The 19,404-nt window shown below is 35.0% G+C and overlaps 1 protein-coding gene across 1 annotated transcript in view; it reads left to right on the top strand.

Moving 5' to 3' along the window:
* The window catches only part of DIAPH2 (diaphanous-related formin 2), a 260,532-nt gene that overhangs the window by 113,235 nt on the left and 127,893 nt on the right, over window positions 1–19,404 (top strand). The window contains 1 exon segment of the mRNA XM_009332394.1: window positions 13,638–13,762. Within this exon segment, the coding sequence (XP_009330669.1) occupies window positions 13,638–13,762 (125 nt within the window).

Genomic DNA, 19,404 nt, shown 5'->3' with positions numbered 1-19,404 from the left:
GGAAAGAGAAGGGAAAAGAAGTTGGATACACATTTCTGGTCGCTGTGTCCAGGTTTTGTCTTGCAAATTTTTGTCTCCTTTTTTTCAGTGTTATCAGTCAGTGTCTCTCTTCAATGCAGTGGTTAGCTGTTAGATACTTTTCTTTAATTAGGCCATCATTTTCTTTCAGTTTGTCATCTTCTATCTTAAACTTCGATCTAGTGGGAGCAGAACTCTTGTTTCCCCAAGGACTTAGGTTGATTGATTAACTATTCCATAACTTTGTTATTGTTCCATCTCCAACTTATTCACAGATTTATGTGATTGTCTTTGTCATACATTTTTTTTTGCTGTTTCTCAAACTTTGCAAGTACCTTTCCATGGGTTTTTTTTCTGCACTAAACTAAATTTTATTTGGATTGATTAAATGTCTCCATGCTTCACTTTCCTCTTTGCTGATGAATACGTCATTGGCACGAATGCCTATTGACAAAATGGAACTGATCTGTCTATATAGGGTTGAGGATGGTATTGTGTTTTCAGGCAGGATAGAGACTGAAGAGAACTTGTACATTACCATCTTGAATGTACCATGTGTATATACACACAAATATATATAAATAAAGGTGCATGCTTAAACAGCATACAGCTGGCTATTTGTATCTGAACATAGAATATTACAGAAGGAATTTTTACAATTACTATTAATTTTGCCATTTGCTGTCAACATTGTTTGTTCCCAGCCTGTGATAAAGATCCTCAAACTGATCTTTTTTTTTTTTTTTTTCTTCTTCTTTTCTCCCCCAACCTTACCCAGTAAGTGTCACTGGTCTGGCCAGTGTGTTTACAAGGACCTATGATAGAGTAACATAGTGTTTAATTTTATTTGTGCAAATAGCAGTTTGTCATCTTATCTAATTTCCAGAAATGTTTCCTACTACTTGATAATTCTTTTCTGGAGGCGATTTTTGTAAAGTTTAATCTTCTTCTTCCTGCATCTCTTGTTAAATTTTTTTACAAAGCCTTATGGTTTACCAGGCACATTTGATGATCTTTAATTAATTTTCTCCTGTGGCTAACACTTCACTTTGCAGCTTTGAGATTTTTATAGTTTCATTCAGCGCCTATGATGTTCTGTCAGTTGACTTGAGGAATTAAACCAAGAGAGTTAGTAAAGTTTAGTTAAGCTATAGCATCCAAAAGAGAGAAAGCATATTAATGGAGCAAAGTCACTAATAATCCTGATGCTTAGAATATATATGGAAAAAGGTTTTATTACAGTTAAACTTGTTTCATTCTGTAAGATAAAAGCTCATTACGTTTCCTATAAACAGCGCTGACTTCTTATCAGAAGCATAAATTACTGTTCACTTTTTTATGAGCAAAACTTGCCTTTCAGCCCTTCTTTGCTTTCTGTAACAAAGCAGACTTTTGGCAGAATAGACGTGATTTGTGCAACTTGCTTCAGCTGTTCCCCATGGTATTTTTTGGGTTTTGTTTAATTGTAATGTTCATTTGCTCTTGTCACGATTGGTCATTTTTTCTGTGTAGGAAGTTAACATGCTTTGTGTGGAAGAGAAGATTTTAAATTTCTATTTCTTGTTTGGTGTGTTATAAACCAGTGGTTTCAGGGATGGACGGTTATTTTTCCTGTAAGAGGCTTCTTTTGGAATAAATTGGCTATAGATATGAGGGCATTGACATCACTTAGTTATACATAAATAGAAGGAAATCTACCAGCAAATAGTATCTCTCTATGAATTTTAAATAAGGAAATATGAGCAAAACAGGTGACAGTCTGATTTCGTGAGATATATGCCTTACTTCTTAGGCACAAGGCAGCCTCGTAGTTTGAACTATACATAAAATTCCAACTACAAGACTTAACATGTTCAACACATTTTTAAATCTTGGGTGCATTTTCTCAGGTAATGTAAATTAAAAGCAAGTCTTGTTTTGCTTTAATTTTCATATAAGAATAAAGAACCAGCATCTGAACAACGGATGTATGATATTTTTTTTTTTTTAACAAATAGCGGATAAAGCATAAAACTGGATTTTAATATGAAAAGGTCAATGGGATTAGATGAACTGCCTGTGCATGTACTAAAATCTTCAATAATCTGATATTAGGTATAATAAAATATTTAATCTTTTTAAAGATGGAAGATTAACCTAGAGGTTTATGAAAAGCAGAAAATAAATTAGGAAACAGTTTTATTCTGGAAAGTATAAGCAAAGGTCAAACTGATTAACTGTCAAGACATTATTGGAAAGGCATTCCTTCTTACTTGAAGCAGACTCTATGAAAGGAAAACCAATTAAAAAAAAAATTACAAGATCGTGACAAACTGGATTCTTTGATGGAAGTGATATTCACTTACCTTCCCCCAGTCTGCAGTGTTCTCCTCTTGTTCCCCTACAGTTGAAACTATGCTAAGGCTTTATTCCTATTTGTACCCTGTTCTCTTTACTTGTTATCCCAGTTGCTGCTTTCCACGGTATTCGCTCTTACTATCTTATAATCTGTGATTTTATTAAACACCTGACAAATTCCCATCCCTTTCTACAGGTTCAGTCAAGCAAAAACTTCAAAACAAAAACAAGAGGTACCTTACTAAAGTCAGATAACAAGTTTGGGATTTCTAGACAAAATCATATTTTAAAAAGTATAATTTTGAATTCCTTAGAAAAGACACATATTTTTTAACTTGAAACTCCTCTAATTGTCAAACCTCCCAGAAATCATAAAAAGAAATACATAACATGTAAAATTAAGAGGAGGAACATTACCTATATATTTTATAATGTCAACTTAATTTCAAATTTTAAAAGAGCAACAGTTATAAATCACAGTTCATGGTTTAAACATCGTGCCTGTATTTAAAATAAAACATAACCATATCTTTATCAGTTGAACATTGTGTCCAGCTCCTCTTAAGTTTAACAGTTCTTGACATACTTATGTTAACCTGTCTGATTTGTCTGCCAGGAGTGGGAATTACTAGGCTATGTAGAGTCACATGAAGGTTTGTGAGCTTGTGTTGTCCCACCGGTGTTTACTTTGGAAATGGGTGGATATAGAATGCTGTTGTCTGTACTTGGCCATTGGCCATTCTGTGTGTTCTCCTGACATGTTGGGCAAGGTGAAGTGATACCTTACATGTATAGACGGAGTATGGGTTTTGGGGTTAGCTGAGCAGTTATGAAGAACTCCCAAGAACAGCTAAACTCCAAACGAAGGGCTGAGCTTAACTGTGAATGCAGTATAGATAATAAAGTCTCTCTCAGAAATAATGAGGGTTTTTTCTAGTGCTTAACATACAGAATTCTGTGCCTGATCTAAAGGTATACCACTTAATAATTCTTTTAAAGAATTGTTAAAAGAAACGCAGAGCATTCTGAATAAAATCAAGTAAAAGATGCCTTGGGGAGGTGAATTATGTCTGTGTAGTAGACTAGAAAGTACTAATAACAGGAGCACAGATTTCTCACTCATGTTGACACAAAAAATTTATTTCTTTATTTTGCAAGCATATGCTTCTGACAGTTGAGGTATTTCTCTAGAAAGGCCATTAGCAATCAGGACGACGAATTCAAAGCTTATATACGTAATATATTATTAAAATAATGTCAGAAAATATTAATTTTAAAATTCTGTACAGGTACTTCACTGTGATTTAATGCCATAATTTTAGAGTAGGGAAAATATTTTAAAACATTCTGTGCCATTGTTGCTTTAAAGTATAGCAATTTAAAACGTACTCATAAGTAGGAGTCATTTTTCTGTCAAACAAAAGTTTTATAGTTCATTGCAGTAGAAGAAACTGTGTTTTTACAGAGAGATCTGCAGTATTTTCCACCTTGCATGGTTTAAATTGCTGAAACAGATTTTGCCCAATCTGGCACATTAGTGAATATAAAATAGACAATGCCTTCTGGCGTGAGAAATTTAATGCCTGCATCTGTGACTTTTCTCTCCATAATAGAATCTGAAGTCGGCATTTTGCATCATAATCAAAAGTCAATCTTGCACTGTATAGTGACTTCTATCATTCTTTTCATTCACATAAACTGCAATACTGAAATGTCAGAAATTCTCTCGATGTGTTTTTCTGAACGTAGTAAATACACAGTTAGGTACATCAAATACTAGAAGACTTTTTTCACTAGTAACACTCCTGTATTTGCATATAGCATCGCCATATTGATGGTAGCTTATGCATCATCTCATGAAAAGTTTTTCGACAGGCGTGTTCTCCTCCATTGACAAGCGTCAGTGAGGAAGACAGGGAAGCAAAAATTTCACAGATAGTTTCTGTGTTGTAGTTCCAATGCACAATTTCTGAAAGAGAGCCTGTTGGAGACTCAGTAGGATTCTGGATTGGCTTACACTTTGCAAAATTGCTTACTAAATTTTCCCAGTCTGTGAAGATTTTGAGGATTTATTTAGTTGCTATCTTCTAATGTGTAATAAATGGTATGCAAAATCATGCTAGTTCTGAATTCTGAAGCTACAATTTGAAGCTACAATTTGGATTCTACATTAAACAAAGTTATTTTGTATAGCATGCATTTTAGGGATCCACTTCTCTCCCTGAAGTGTAAATATCAAGGGCAAAATTGAAGAATAGTTCAAATGACTCTCGTGGGCTGTTGCTTATTAATGAAATTGAAGCATTTAAGAATTTCTGACTGTAGTTAAACCAATTCAGATTTGAAGACTGCTTTAAATGACTTCTCAAATTATGTAATCCATTTAGAATTCCTTAATACCAACTGCTAGAGAGAGGTGGAAGCTACAAAGCGCACCCACTTTTTTTTTTTCTCTCCATATCCGCTCTCGAACTTCCACTTTCATTGATGTAAGAAAGGTTGTTATACCTCTGGAAGCATGGCTTGCACTTCAGTTTAATTGGAAAGACCGCAATCCTGTTACAAGTTGAGAGCCTGAAGGGAGGTCTGTTGGATGAAGTTGCTTAACACTTTCTCTAGTGAGTTTTTAGTAACAACAGATAGTTGTGTTACAAAAGCTTTGCTCCATCTCTTTCTTTGTCTTCCTTACTATGATTTTTGCACACATGCACCACTGAATATAGTACGCCATAGTTGGCACATTCGTTCACAATGAATTACAGCATGTGTATATCAGTTTGATATACAAACCAAACAAAGTTGGGCTATGGAGAAATAGTGACAGTGCAAAATATGGGCTTTTGAAATAAACACAGCAGAATTTAGCATGTTCAGTTAACAATTCCAAATCTGGATGCCATGAATAGAACATAAAGTCCAGTTGCTTCTTTCCTTTGCCTCACTTGCAATTCGCCTTATACCTTTGGCAGGAAGTTTTGCTTCAGTATGCTCATTTAATAGATACTGATTTTGTAATTATAAGCTCTGTTCCCAAAAGTTGAGTTAATTTTGAAATCTTGAAAGACATCTGTAATTAAACTAACATCAAAGTAAGGTGAGTTTCTGGAGTGCTCTGGAGGAAGATATCCATATCGCTAGGAGAATGCTACTGGACACAATGCTATTCTCACCAATCACCTCTAATACTTCTGGTTATGTTTCTGAAGTTGAGACATCTGTTTTCTAAAAGATTTTTATTTGTAATGTGAAAAGTCAGTTCACATTCAGCTAATAAAGCTTATATTCTACAATGTACTATTGTTTACAGTTTACTCAGTGAGGTAAACTTGAAAAGTTAGGTGAAAAGGCTGGTATTCATAAGAGTGTTCAGGGAAGGTAGGAGGTTGGCACACACAGAATTCATGCAGGTCACAAAACCAAGCATAACACTTGTCCGGATTCAACCAGAAGGAATCTTATGGGCTCAGAGAGTCTTTTTTCTTTTTCAGAAAACTGGTCTTCCGCTGCCAATTAATTTGACCTTAAGTAGTAAACAATTTTGAGTCAGTAATGAGTTGGATAATATGACCTGTCCAAACCAAGGAAGAGATTTCATGTTCTGATATGTCACTTAGGAGATCAATGACTTTGCACCGTGCTGGGCTTTGGAGGGGAGTTTTAACAACTTGCTCATGTCGATAGTGATAGTGGTAATGCATTTTGGGCTCCTAATGCATTGTTTGTCACTTATAATTGGTTCTTAATGTCTTAATAAGTTGTGATACATGCATCAGAATTATTCTTTTATTCTTAAAAGATGTACATAGGGACATAATTGCTGGAACTGAGACAAGCAGATTCATTCCCTAAACCAGAGTACAGTTCTGTACATATGTTGATATTAAACATAAGCTACCAGAAATTTCTCTTTTTCTTCTCTGGATATATTGAGCATTTCAGGATTATGAGCACTGTTTGTAATTTCCTCAGCTCCAGAGGAGAGAAGAAGACATGCTCCTCACGACGCTTCTGATCTTAGGCCTAACAGGCAATGTTGGTTTTTTCCCCACTATCTCACTTGTCAAGACAAGCTTGTTAATGACATTTGCACTTCAGTGCATGTAATATTTAAATCAAATTTCCTCACTTTAAATGTCAGTTATTGTTATTCTGAGAAGCTGAACGTCTGTTCATAGTTTGTACCCAAAACTTGTTTTTTATAACTTTTTAGCTTGTGTGGTAGCTTTTCCAGATGTGTACTTAAAACCTGTCACACTTTTTAAAAATTGTATCAGATATAGCTGTTTTCTTTCTGTGATAAGACATATGAAGATGTCTTATACATTTGTAAACATTTGTATTGTGATGATTTTAGGTCTTCATCACAGTTGAGATTGTGACCCTTTTTTGGTCTGGTGGAGTGTTTACTCCCCACCCCCACCCCCTACCCCCCGATAAGGATTGGTAAGTCTCCTTCCTTTCTCTGTATAGATGGAGACCAATATGCAATCTAGAGCTTCTGCACATACATGCCTCATTAAACACCATCTTGGACTGAAAAATAATTAGTGTCTTAGTCTGAATCTCTCATTAAACTCTAAAGCCAAGGGCTACTTGGGGCTGGGACTTGTTACAAGGTGCTCTTATCTTGGTTTGTGGTTCACCTCTGCTTGCAAACGGACAGGACAACAGAATCAATGCACAATTGCTTTGTCTTTGGTTAACTAAGATAATGATTTTACTGTAGAAGTCTGAAATGATAAAAAATAGCCCTCCTTCACCATTCTATATCAATGTTGTGATAAGGCAACTGAAATGCAGAGACCCTGCTGGTGAATGAAATTTTAGCATGCAAATTAGAAGTACAAATGCACATCTATGTGTGAAATGTGTCTGTTAAAAATTCTATTTTAAAGCTTTTTCAAGTTACATGTTTTCATTTACAGTACATTGTCATAATATATAAACAAAACATTACCATTTGGGCAGAGTTGGTGTTTTTCCTAAACTTTAAAAGATGTGGGGAAAAATCTGTGGAAGATTTACAGGAAAAAAAAAAAGTATTATGCATGATGTACTGATTGTTAAGCATAAGTAGTCTGTGTCAGAAAGCTTACCCTTTCCTTTGGAAGAAGAGAATGGTGATGTGCTGTAGCTAGTTAAGGATACTCTCTAGTTTTTTTACCTTTGATTGCAAGGCATTTAAACCTCCACTCCTAAGCATTTCTAACACTTCTTTTGAGCTTATGAACTTAATAATAATTTATTTTGCCATATTTGGGGGTTTGCTTTGAAATTTAGACACTGTTGGCCTAGATGTACTTTTCAATGCTGCTGCTTCTGCCTAAGTTCTGTTAAAAACACATGATGTTTATCTGGAAAGAGGAGTGTTTGCTTGTTATTAGTAGTAGGCTTGGTTGGATATAATCTTAAGAGTTTGTCTGATCCCACCTTTCTTGACTGTTCATCTAGTTTCTTCTTCAGAACTTCTAACGATTAAGTTCAGTGCCCTTCCTGGGAAAAATATTTCAATATAGAGTTATTTTTACTGTTGAATTTGTTCTAGGTCTATCACACTAGCACATAGTGAAGACCTAGTTTCTGATAAAGGAAATAATATATGTGGTATCTACAGTTCCGCCCCCCCACACCGCCGCCCAGTATTGAGGAGGAATTACGACCGAAGCCATAGCTGTACAATGCTTTTCATAATCATTGTTCTAATGCTGCATTTACCTTTTTAGCACAATGTTTTATCTGTATATCAAAGTGCGACAACATGATTGATCGTAGTTTGTGTTCTGTAGACAGTATAGCTGTGTTAGGAAAGATTTCTAGTATTAATAGCAACATGTTAATTACTTGAGAAATAACATGTTAAAGGGGGCTGTACTGTTTTCAAGTCTGGAAGCTGTTCAGCCATGAAGCTTGAGGTATGGGTTGTTTTGTGTGATACAGGTGTACTGTGGTATATATCACAGATAGAGGTATATATATGTTTGTGTTTGTATACACACATTTATATGTGTGTACATATACATACATGCCTGTGAGATATATGTATCATGGTACACCTGTATCACAGAAAAAATACATATGTAAATGTATACATATGTATACCTGAGAGATATTTATCACAGTATATGTACATATATACACACACATATATTATATATAGGCACATTCCAAGATACACATACATGTGTGCGCACACACACTGTGGTACTCAAAATCCTCAAGTAGGCTGTAGCAGCGCTGTTAACCTAACTCGAACAGAACATTTATTTTCTTAATAAATATAAACTTACTTAGTGGTATGAATTGAGTAATCAATGATCGTAATTCCTGCAGATTATGTACTTGCTCACCCATTTCCCCTCAAACTGTTTTTCAGACTTTTGTGAAAGACTACTTCCAACTGCCCTCAGGCAATAAGAAATAAATAATCGTTAGTATGCTCAGAATGTAGTTATGGCACAAATTCCGTCTAGACTTACAAATCCAGTAGTTCATTTGCTTCCTATAGACTTGCCTTTGCTTACTGAAGTCATTTATGTCATTGGCTCTCACTTTAGAGTTTTTACGAAATGTGGACATGGCCGTCCCTGTTTTGCATCGTGATCAGCGACCCTTTGAATCTATTATGCAAGAGACACTGCACCTAACCAAACTGTATCGTTCCACCCCTCGTTATAGGGGAGGACTCTTTGACACAATCTTATTTTGGAAAGGACTAGTCTGTCCTTTGGTACTATTACTGTATTACTGTAAATATAAAATGCTTAGCTTGACTGTGGGGACTAGCTAGCATTTGACATTAACATGAGATTAACTGCTTGTAGCATTTTTCTAGGACTAAAGTGGTCTACCAGACATTCACTAAGCCTTCCATAGCGTGCAGTCTGTGCAACTGCTTTCTCCAAAATAAGTGGATGGGATTTTTTTTTTTATGGAGGAGGAATTAATACAGGGAAAATAGTGAATTGATGAAAAAAATTATTACCTTTCATGTCAAAATGATATTGTGCCTTCTCTTCAATGACTGCAGATTTCTATTATAAATAAATAATAATACACAAAATAATCTTTTAGTCAGTCGTGGATTTAATGATGCATGATTAACTGAGCTTCTATTCAGTGTTTGTGCAGAGAGAATCTTGATAAATCTAGGTGTTTATATTAGTCTTCCACTGACATGAAAAAGAATCTGACAATATTAATATGCATAACTTCATATTCACCTTGTTTATATTAATCCTATACGTTAATAGTAATTCTGTGTGATAATGCTTTAGTTAGTTGAAACATACGTGTTTAATTTCTGGTATTGAATTTTTATTCTCTCATATAAATCCTTCTATTATAGTGGTTTGAGGTATACATGTTAAAGGTGCTGTATTTCTTTCCACCTTAGAGTTGCAGCAGCTCGCCGCAAGACAGTCTTTTCTTATTGCTAAATAAGGGGCCAGTCTGATACAGTTTGGTAGAAATTGAGAAATCTTGCTGCCTTTTTTCCTCTCCTTGGTCTTGAAGATGGGTCCATATATAGGTTTTTTGGTTTACATGTTTGGTTTTGTTTTTACTTAAGGCATAAGAATGTACGAAGGGGGACAGACCAGTGGTCCACACAACCTGATGCTCTGTCTGGTGCTGGCAGCAAGATACAGTGTTTAGGGAGAACACTGCAGTTCCTGCAGTCTGTTTCCCCCACCATCTGCGCATGTTCTCAGAGACATGTTACGCGTTACATCCCGGCCTATTCCTTTTGATATCTGTTTATGGATCTGTTGTATATGAATCTAAATAATCCTTTTCTAAACTTGTTTATGCCATCTGCCTCCACTATTCCCTGTGTCAGCAAATTTGACTTTCTTTTGACTTCTCAAGCTTTCCCATTTCTTAAATGCTGAACTTTCCACTATGGATGGAGGTCTTAATTCTCCTGTAAAGCTGTGAGGGTGGTGAGGTAGATTGTTGATTTGTTTTATTTTTGAAATGTGGCAAATATTTTATCTTTGCTGCTAATACAGTGAAATGTCCAGACTTCTTGTAGGCTGCTTCCTTTTTTTAAGACTCCTTATTCTAGAGTGTGTGTGGGTTACAGAGAGTTTCTTCTGGTTGTTGTTGCTGGTGGGTTTTTTCTTCTTTATCCTGTTTTTTAGTATTTGCCTTATTGTTCCTATCTTGCATCCTAGTTGGTTGCTCTCTGCTGCAACGTTAAATGGAATTTAATTGTAATTGCTGCTACAGAGAGGCTTTCCCAGTAATGGTTCTTGAACACTGCTTGTGTGCCACTGAAGGCCAAATGCTACATTTCATGTAGATTTTTAGGCTAGTTCTACTAGGATGCCTAATTTTCATGTGGAATGATGGGCAAATTGAAGGTGAACAAGCCTTTCTCTTGCGATCACCATCTTCGAGGAGTACAGTGATAGACACAGTCTTTTTAGTATGTGTATTTATGGAATGGTTTCAAAGAAGTAGCTTTTTGCTGCAAGTAGAGTTTATACTTTCATAAATTAAAACCTTGCAAGACTTCTAAGAAATTCACATGATTTTCCCTGAAAGAGTAAAAGGTATTCATGTTGCCTCCTCTTCACATTACTGAAGTAGTAAATATCTAATAAAATGGTTTATGGGAGGAAATGCAGATATTTTATTATAGCCTACATATATTTTTCCTGATACGTAATCTTTTTCAGCTTATCTTGCAGAACAACAGCTTCATAAATTGTTTGAACAGAAACTTGTACATTTGCCTGGGCTAGGCAAAAAAACGTGAACGAAAATGAATATTCTATAATGTTTTTTGATAATTCAGTGTGAATATAGAAGCTAGGTATGGGAAGCACAGCTTTTGAATGCGACCTTCTTGCTTGGATAGAGTGCCTTTATACTTTCAAAGTCAGTATGAACCAAATTAAACTGTTTTCTGAACTTAGTTTTATAGAACAGATTTACTGAAAACATTTTTCTTCCATTTTAATCACAGAGGCTAAGACTTCTTATTTGTCATTGCTTGCTGAATTTCTTTGCGCTTTTAAATTTCAGACAAAAATAAACTACTACTCTTGCCAAGCGGTCATGCATTTAAATATTTTCAAATTGCTGAAAAGAGTTAAACTTTCTGTTATGTTGCCTATTTACTTACCAGCTGCTATTCTTTTTACCAACACAATTATGATTTGCGTCCTCCTAATTTATTTTTCAGTTCTAGCATTTTACTTCAGTGCTGTTCGTCTCCCTATCCAACTATATAACAGCTTCTAAAAAATGTTGTAGTAATTCAAGTTCTTCAGTTCAAGCAAAAATGTGTGCTCCTTTTCTGACAATAATATCAAGTGATTAAACTAATGCAGCCATAACCTAAAAGCTTCGATAATGTTTATTATTCAGACTGCTTTAGTGGTTGATTTCAAGGTTAACTCTCAAATGTTAAGTTAATAGCTACAAGGATGCTGTGGTCAGTATAGATTTATTTATTTTTCCCCCCAGTTAATTTAAGCTTAAAAACCTGTATAATTTTAAGATTACATGATTAGTAGTTCCTTTGGTACCCAGTATAAAGTAGATAACATTGAAAATTAAAATCAAGATTGTCTGTGATAGACAGCTGTATTAGTGCCTTATGTGTTTGAACGTGCTTGTGAAAAGTTAGATCGGTGATGTTATGGCTGATATGAATTGGTACTTACAAGGAATATAGAATTAATTTTGTTCTGGGAACAGCTTCCTTATTTACAGGATTTTTATTTCCTGTGTTCTCTTTTTCAAGCCATCTTGAATCAAATTCCTGCTACTCTTTAATGTCATAGTCACAGCACAATTTTTTTAAATTACAAGGAAAGAGGAAAATAAACCATTCTTTTTAAAAAAAACTCTATGCAACTTTTGGACAGATGGCTTACTGTCAAAAAATAATAAAAAGCGGAAGCACCTTTAAAACAAAAAAAGTCATGTGCTTGTCTTGACTACACAAAGAGTCCTTGGGTTAGCTGGGGTGCAAATCTACAGTGTTGGCTTTGTAGAGCAGCTGCCTGCAGTCAATAAAGAACATTGACTGGCCAGTTACTGAAGAGTATATAATGTGCTGGATGTTCTCACCTCTGGTTCCACATATCAAAAGTTGTTTGTGGCACTGTCTTTCTAAGAACTGACCAGAGTATAAATTGCCTCGAAACGGAGTACTGTACTCAGTGTAGAGGAAGGACGTGAAATGGTGTAAATGTTACAGTGCTCTTTGGGGAAAGGTGGTGTTAAGGTTGTCTGCTTGTTCTTGAAAGCACATATTTGTAAACTATGCAAGAGGCGACGAAGAACAGAAGATAGGATTTGGTTCTAAAATGCATCTTTAAATTGAGAGGAAGTGCTTGTCAAACTGTTGTTTATGATTAAATTGAGAATGATAAGTGGACTTTATGGATTATGTCATAAAACTCACTATTATGGTTTCAGTTTGTTTTAACGTTACAATTTGGCCAGGGGCTTCTCTGCAGAGATTCTGTCACTGTTCATATAGTTCTGGAATTTCTTTGTGGTATGGCATTGCTTCACCATCAAAATTGTGATGTCATGGTTTCCAATAGAGATTTCTCTCATGATGTATCAATTAGTGTTTGTTTAATACAAATTACAAAAATAGCGGTTTACATTAGAATAGCGTATGACAGAGTAAGCAGTGTTTCATTAGAGTAGCCTCTCTTTTTTTTTTTTTTTTTTGGTGCTGTACTGTGAGTCCTTTATTTCTTTTTAATTATCAGTAGCTTATATTATTCAAATCTACCTTTGATGTTAACAGAGGGTTTCACAGATGTTGGTTTCTAGAAATCAGGTTAATTTCAATAAAAGAAAAATATTTGATCTTTTTTCCATGTCTATTCCTTAAATCATTTCTGTAGCTGAGTACATGCGTTAATAAGATCATTCATTTAACCAAGTACATGCATTAATAAGGCAAAATCTCTTTGAACCTTAGTTACTTTTTAATCTTTGAATTAGATTTAAAAGAATGAAATATTAGAATTTTTACCAATAAATTTAAATAAAATTGAATAATTTGAACTAATGGTAGAATTAAGTGGTGACATTTCAACATGAAATATGATGATTTGGTATATTACGTTAGATATTTTCACTTAATTTTTATTAAGAGTAGGATTTTTATGAGCAGTAATTCAGAAAAATGTGAGTCTAGTTAATGGAATCATTCTCCTCAAGACTATTTATACTGACATTGTTTTTTCCCCTTCTAATATCCTTTCTGGAATCTGGAAGCTTTTTACTCATTGTCCTTTTTTTCTTAGTTTCAGCCCAGACTCTGAAGAGCAACCTTGATTCAATGAACCATCAGATCCAGCGCCTAGAAAATGACATTAAGAATTTCCCTAAAACACAAGATGAACATGATAAGTTTGTAGAAAAGATGAGCATATCCTTTTTGCATGTCTTCATTGGTGATCTGAACATTCTGATCGTCTGGTTAAGTATTTACACCACTTGTAAGTTTTAAGTCCCCTCTTCCATGCTTTTATTCTAGTGCAGAGAAAAGCATAACAGAACATGCTGAACGTAAGAAAACGCATAACTGTGTATAGCTTAAAGCATTTATAATCAGACTCTCAAGGGAAGAAACCAGATAATTTTCTTGAAGTAAGTAGTTATAGTGGCTGGTCATAAAGATAGTATTATGGGGGTTTTTTTGCCTTAAAGCACGGTATTTAATGATAATTGTTGAATCATTTCAATCTAAAAAACTATCAGCAGTAGAGTATTAATTATTTTAGCTTCAGATATGTTGTTTTTTGAAGGGGAGAGTATGAGTTTTGTTAATAGTCTTTATTTTTAACAGATCATTTTAGAGAAAAAGTATTTACATGTTTTGTACTCAAGAGTGATTTGTCGTTTTATTTCTGTAGGGAGTAGGGACTGTAGGTTCTTTAAGCACTAGTAAGTAAAATTGGTGAGGTAATACCAAATGATGTCTTTCTAGCCTGTTTTTCCTCCAAAACTTTCATATATCCAGCTTCACTCTTGCTCAAAAGTGTAAAGTGTACTGTAGATGCAAGAAGCTCACAAAACTGTGAGAAAGACTAAGCAAAAGTCCTTTTTTTTTTCTTAAAATAAATTTGCAGGTTTTTATTTTGTACAAAGCACATTTCTGTATATGTGGAAGTATTTGGAGTATGGTACATGGCCAAGTCTAAGGCATTTTGTTCATTTATAGAAACTCAGATAGTTCACGTGACATCTATTCTTTCTTACTGCAGCCAGACAGAAGCCATGGTTTTGTGGGCTTTTCAAAGGAAAAAAAGGAGGGGATTGATGTCTAGAGCCATTCACAGCTGCTCATCACATTTAGTAGGTAGATGTAATGAAGAGGTTCTCCTAACTACTGTGTGTTTGGAAAGTAAGTTTTAGCAGGATTAACCATCTGAATGGATTCAGTGACAGAAATTCACAAGAAGATATTTAATATCTTCTCTATTTGGATTTATTTTAAGTTTCTGACAAAACTGCAGAAAAGTAGCTTAAGGGAGACAACTCATGACTAAGTGGAAAATTGCTTCTTGTTACTTACATATTCTCTTCCACCTTGTCTTATTTGCAAGGTTAGGAGACTTGCTAGTAATCACATTTATCAGTTCTGCTGTTAGGAAAAAAAAAAAGGGTTATTATTTTCCTGAGATACATTCATATAAGAAAATCCTATAGTACTGCCTTGTAATTGTCCTTTGCCTTGTCATCATGTGTGTAGGCTGAATACTGTCAAGTAAGCCCCACTTCTGTTCATAAATGAAACCAACATATTTAAATGCACCTTTTGCAACCATGTTTTCTCATTAATGCTTGACAGCTCTGTTTTAGAGGCGTTATACATTATTTTTCAGTTGTGTTGGGTAAATGCTTTGCCATTTATTGTTTTGCTACCTATGTGTTTACTGTACTTATAAAAATGATTTGCATCACTGAAGCGATTTGGCGAGAAAAAAGAGCCAAGTAGGTAATGTTTAGCTCTTTCTGCTCTGCAGTTTATCACCTGAATTTCTTAAAGAAGGAGGATCATCTGACAATGCAAGGGAGTCTAAAAAAAAAAAAAAGTACTAATGCTTTTTTGGATTAGCAAAAATATGAGGCTACTATGAAATTTTTGAAAATTAACTGTTGAAAGTCTCCTGGGCAGCCTTGCTTCAGTGCACATACATTGATATCACAGCTAGATTACCAGTTCCTGGTAATTAAAATAGGCACCCTGAACTGTAGATGTCTGATAGCTTTTATCACACTAGTGAATTTGGTGGCTTGACACAATAGATAAGACTGTAAGAAATGAACTGATTCTGCTTAAGGATTTATGTTTTCATAATTAATAGATGACCTGATAAATGGTGTTTTTCTTTTTTAGAAAGTCATCTCCAGTTATGTCAAGTTTGTTTTTGCTTATCATTGAATATTTATAAATTTTCTACACTCCTTTTTTTTTTTTTTATTAGATTGAAGAATAAATGTAATGGGGGAGGAATGACATCTTAGTCTTCAGTATGTATTTCTTTTGTTTCTGTCAGCTTGTTGAAGAACTGTTGTTGATAGCACATACTGAGATTAGAAAGCTAAAGAATTTCAGGCTGAACATCTCTCTAACTGCTCGAGTGTTTCAGAAAATTTGAGACGTGTCTGAACATAAATCATCTCGCAGTAGAGTTCTAGGATGCAAGAATTATACCATAATTAAAGGCATAGTTTCTCTTTCCTGTTCCTGCTAATAAACAAAGCTGTTTACTGGTAATTGTGGATGAGACTTTCTTCAGAGAATATGAAAGGAATATTGCTTGGTATCATACTAAGGTAGGAGATCAATTACAATAAAAATACCATTCATAATATTCAGAATAATAAAATTAATATTCATAATATAGATGCAAATGCTATGAAAAATTACTTAGTTTTAGGTTTTTAAACTTTTTTTAGCAAATAAGTTTTTGGTACTGTGAGTGACAAAAAGATGAATAGAAATTCTACTTATATTTTCAGCTAGGATTTTTTTTCTTGACCTCTTTCTAAGCAGGCTGAGTTGTGATTTCACTTAATCAGTTTATTTAGCGCATACAACTATTCATCTCGGTGCACACTTCTTGATGTAACTCTTGAAGGCTTAAAAATAACTTAAAACTACTTTAGGAATTAAATACAAAGGCAGGAAGAGTAGTACATTGCTATTCCACAACCTGTTTAAAAAAATTGCAGTATATCACAGAAGTAATATGTTCAGGTAAATATACCCCATGGATTAACAAACTTTGAATTAAAGCTGTTAGAATTAAATTCATATGGTTTTGACTGCAGTCTGCTAACTTGCTACATATCAGATGGTTATTTTTTGTTATTTACAAACTGGGAAAATGACTTGATGTTATCTGCATAGTTTATATTTGAAGTAAGACTATAGGCAACTAAATGAAATAATTTGGTAACAGAAGCACATTCAGTTCTGCATTACTTTCTTTAGAGCTGTGCAGATATTCACGTGAATTGGTTCTGTAATTGTGTCAGTGTGACTTCCTGCTTAAGGGTGTTTTGTTTTTCTCAGTTTATGATGATAAGGTTCAATGAATATAACAAAAGAAATTCAGATGATGTAGCTATAGGTTGATTGCCATCTTTCAAAAGCGATTAATAATTAAGATATAGTATGATCATCTGATTTGATTTCAAGCGTAATAGAACAGTCTCAGCAATTAATGCTGCTATCAACTTTCATACCTTCTTTTTAACTAAAACCATATATTTTATGACCGTATACGATCTTGACTTTACAAATTCAACTAGTATAAGTTCTACGGCGTGTAATAGATTGTACCAATGATTTTTCTCTTAAATATACATAATGATCTGGTTTGACTCCTTGTGGTTTCAGTTTCTAGCCATAGTGACACTTGTAAAACCTTTGAAGTTTTTTGGGACCTGTTTGTTTTTAGGTATCTTTTCCTCCATGTCAGAATTTTTATACTGTGATGAGGTTACTTAAATTTATCTGCAGAACCAAAGTGATTCACTTCTTTAGTTTAGGACTTTTTCCCCCAGTCTTTACTGGTATTTTTTTTTGTATGCATTTGAAATACTGATTTCAACTAAATACAGTATTTCAATAATTTTGTAGCTTTGTAGGTGTGAAGAGTAAAAAATATAATATCATGTATCTCTTTCCTACATCAAAAAACTGGCCCTGTTACCACCGTCATTGTAGTGGAACTTTGCGTACAATTAGTAAACACAGTTCAAACTTGCTTCCATGATCACTACTTGCTGGGACACAGTTCTGCATCTTGTGTGTGTCTATGTTGTTTGTAGTGGACACTGGACTTTTTGAGATAGCCGTATGGAAATACTTCTGTGGGATTCTGAAGTGATGTTATAGCTGCTATCTTGCTATCATGCTAGGATTTTAGTTTGTCAGCCTTATATTGGGATTTTTCTATCGGTATTTAATTGCCTAAGTTTTAAGGAATGCTCACAGCACTCTCTGAAGACTTTGGGATCATGAAGCTGACCTGTGTGGTTGGCCGCCAGAAATAGTTGATTTCATTCTGAGGATTACAACCATGCTATAACAGAAAGTAGAATATAGTATGGTTAAGCAAACAAACAAACAAAAAAACCACAAAAAAATGAGAGAGATTAAAATACTCTTTCTGTGGATTTCATGCTATATTAACTAACTTATGTGTGATTCTTGAGACAACTTTTTCATGATCTGATGCATGGCTAGAATTGTACTTCACTTGAAGAGCAAATTGTAAATAATTTAGCTTTAAATGTGAGAGGTTTCTTTTATAATTAGCCCAGTTTCATGCAGCACTGGGGAGTCTGATTCAACAGTTTAGTAAGGTAATTACGACTATGACAAATCTGGCTTTCACTCCTTGTTTTATTTCAGTGTTTGTGTGACTTTTTTTAAAATGGAAAACTCTGAATTTTATACTTACTTGCCGTAGGTGTATAAGCTGTTTTCTTTTTAGTGATGTTAAAACATGAGTGTCTAGTTGGGGATTGAGGAAGATATTCAGATTAATGGGGTTTATCTTTAAATGTTATTAAGAAAGATTAAAGACGAGAATGAAAAGCTATTTCGGAGGGAGTAATGGTAAGTTGTGCAGAGTTAACTAATTAATCTTGACTTAGAACTATAGATACATAAATAATAAAAAATAAATACCACCTCTTCCCCCCTCCCAACATGTGCACACACCCCCAGTGACAAAGATTTAGTCCTCTAGAAAATAGGCAGGAGGCAAATTTGTTCTGAGGGGAAGGGAGAAGAGGTGGCGCTAGGGTAGCAGGAGGGCGCGCTGTTTGATCACTGGCCATTACGTTCATTCTTTTTGTTATCCTGCTAGTTAGAGAGACTGACTTCTTGCTGTGTTGCTTTTAGACAATTACATAGTTTGTAAACAATCTTACATCAATTTATTTACATAATGTAAATAAACTGTAACGTACTAGTATGTCCTTAAATTAAGATTTTGTATAGCTTTTCTGTTTTTCAGCTGTAAGAGATACTAACATGCCTAATCTTGTTAATATCTTTTGCCTACCAGAGCAATAAATGGTGCCACTAAGTTTTTTTCACTGATTGCATACATGTGAGGAATTAGGTGTACTCTGCGCTGGGTAAAAAACTGGCTGGACGGCCGGGCCCAGAGAGTTGTGGTGAATGGAGTTTAATCCAGTTGGCGGCCGGTCACGAGCAGTGTTCCCCAAGGCTCAGTTTTGGGGCCGGTCTTGTTCAATATCTTTATCAGTGATCTGGACGAGGGGATCGAGTGCACCCTCAGTAAGTTTGGAGACGACACCAAGTTGGCCGGGAGCGTTGATCTGCTCGAGGGTAGGAAGGCTCTGCAGAGGGACCTGGACAGGCTGGATCGATGGGCCCAGGCCAACTGTATGAGATTCAACAAGGCCAAGTGCTGGGTCCTGCACTTTGACCACAACAACCCCATGCAGCGCTACAGGCTTGGGGAAGAGTGGCTGGAAAGCTGCCTGGCGGAAAAGGACCTGGGGTGTTGGTCGACAGCC

Source organism: Pygoscelis adeliae, unplaced genomic scaffold (genome assembly GCF_000699105.1).
Source record: "Pygoscelis adeliae isolate BGI_AS28 unplaced genomic scaffold, ASM69910v1 Scaffold159, whole genome shotgun sequence".
Taxonomy (NCBI): domain Eukaryota; kingdom Metazoa; phylum Chordata; class Aves; order Sphenisciformes; family Spheniscidae; genus Pygoscelis; species Pygoscelis adeliae.
This window is presented reverse-complemented; position numbering and strand designations above follow the sequence as displayed.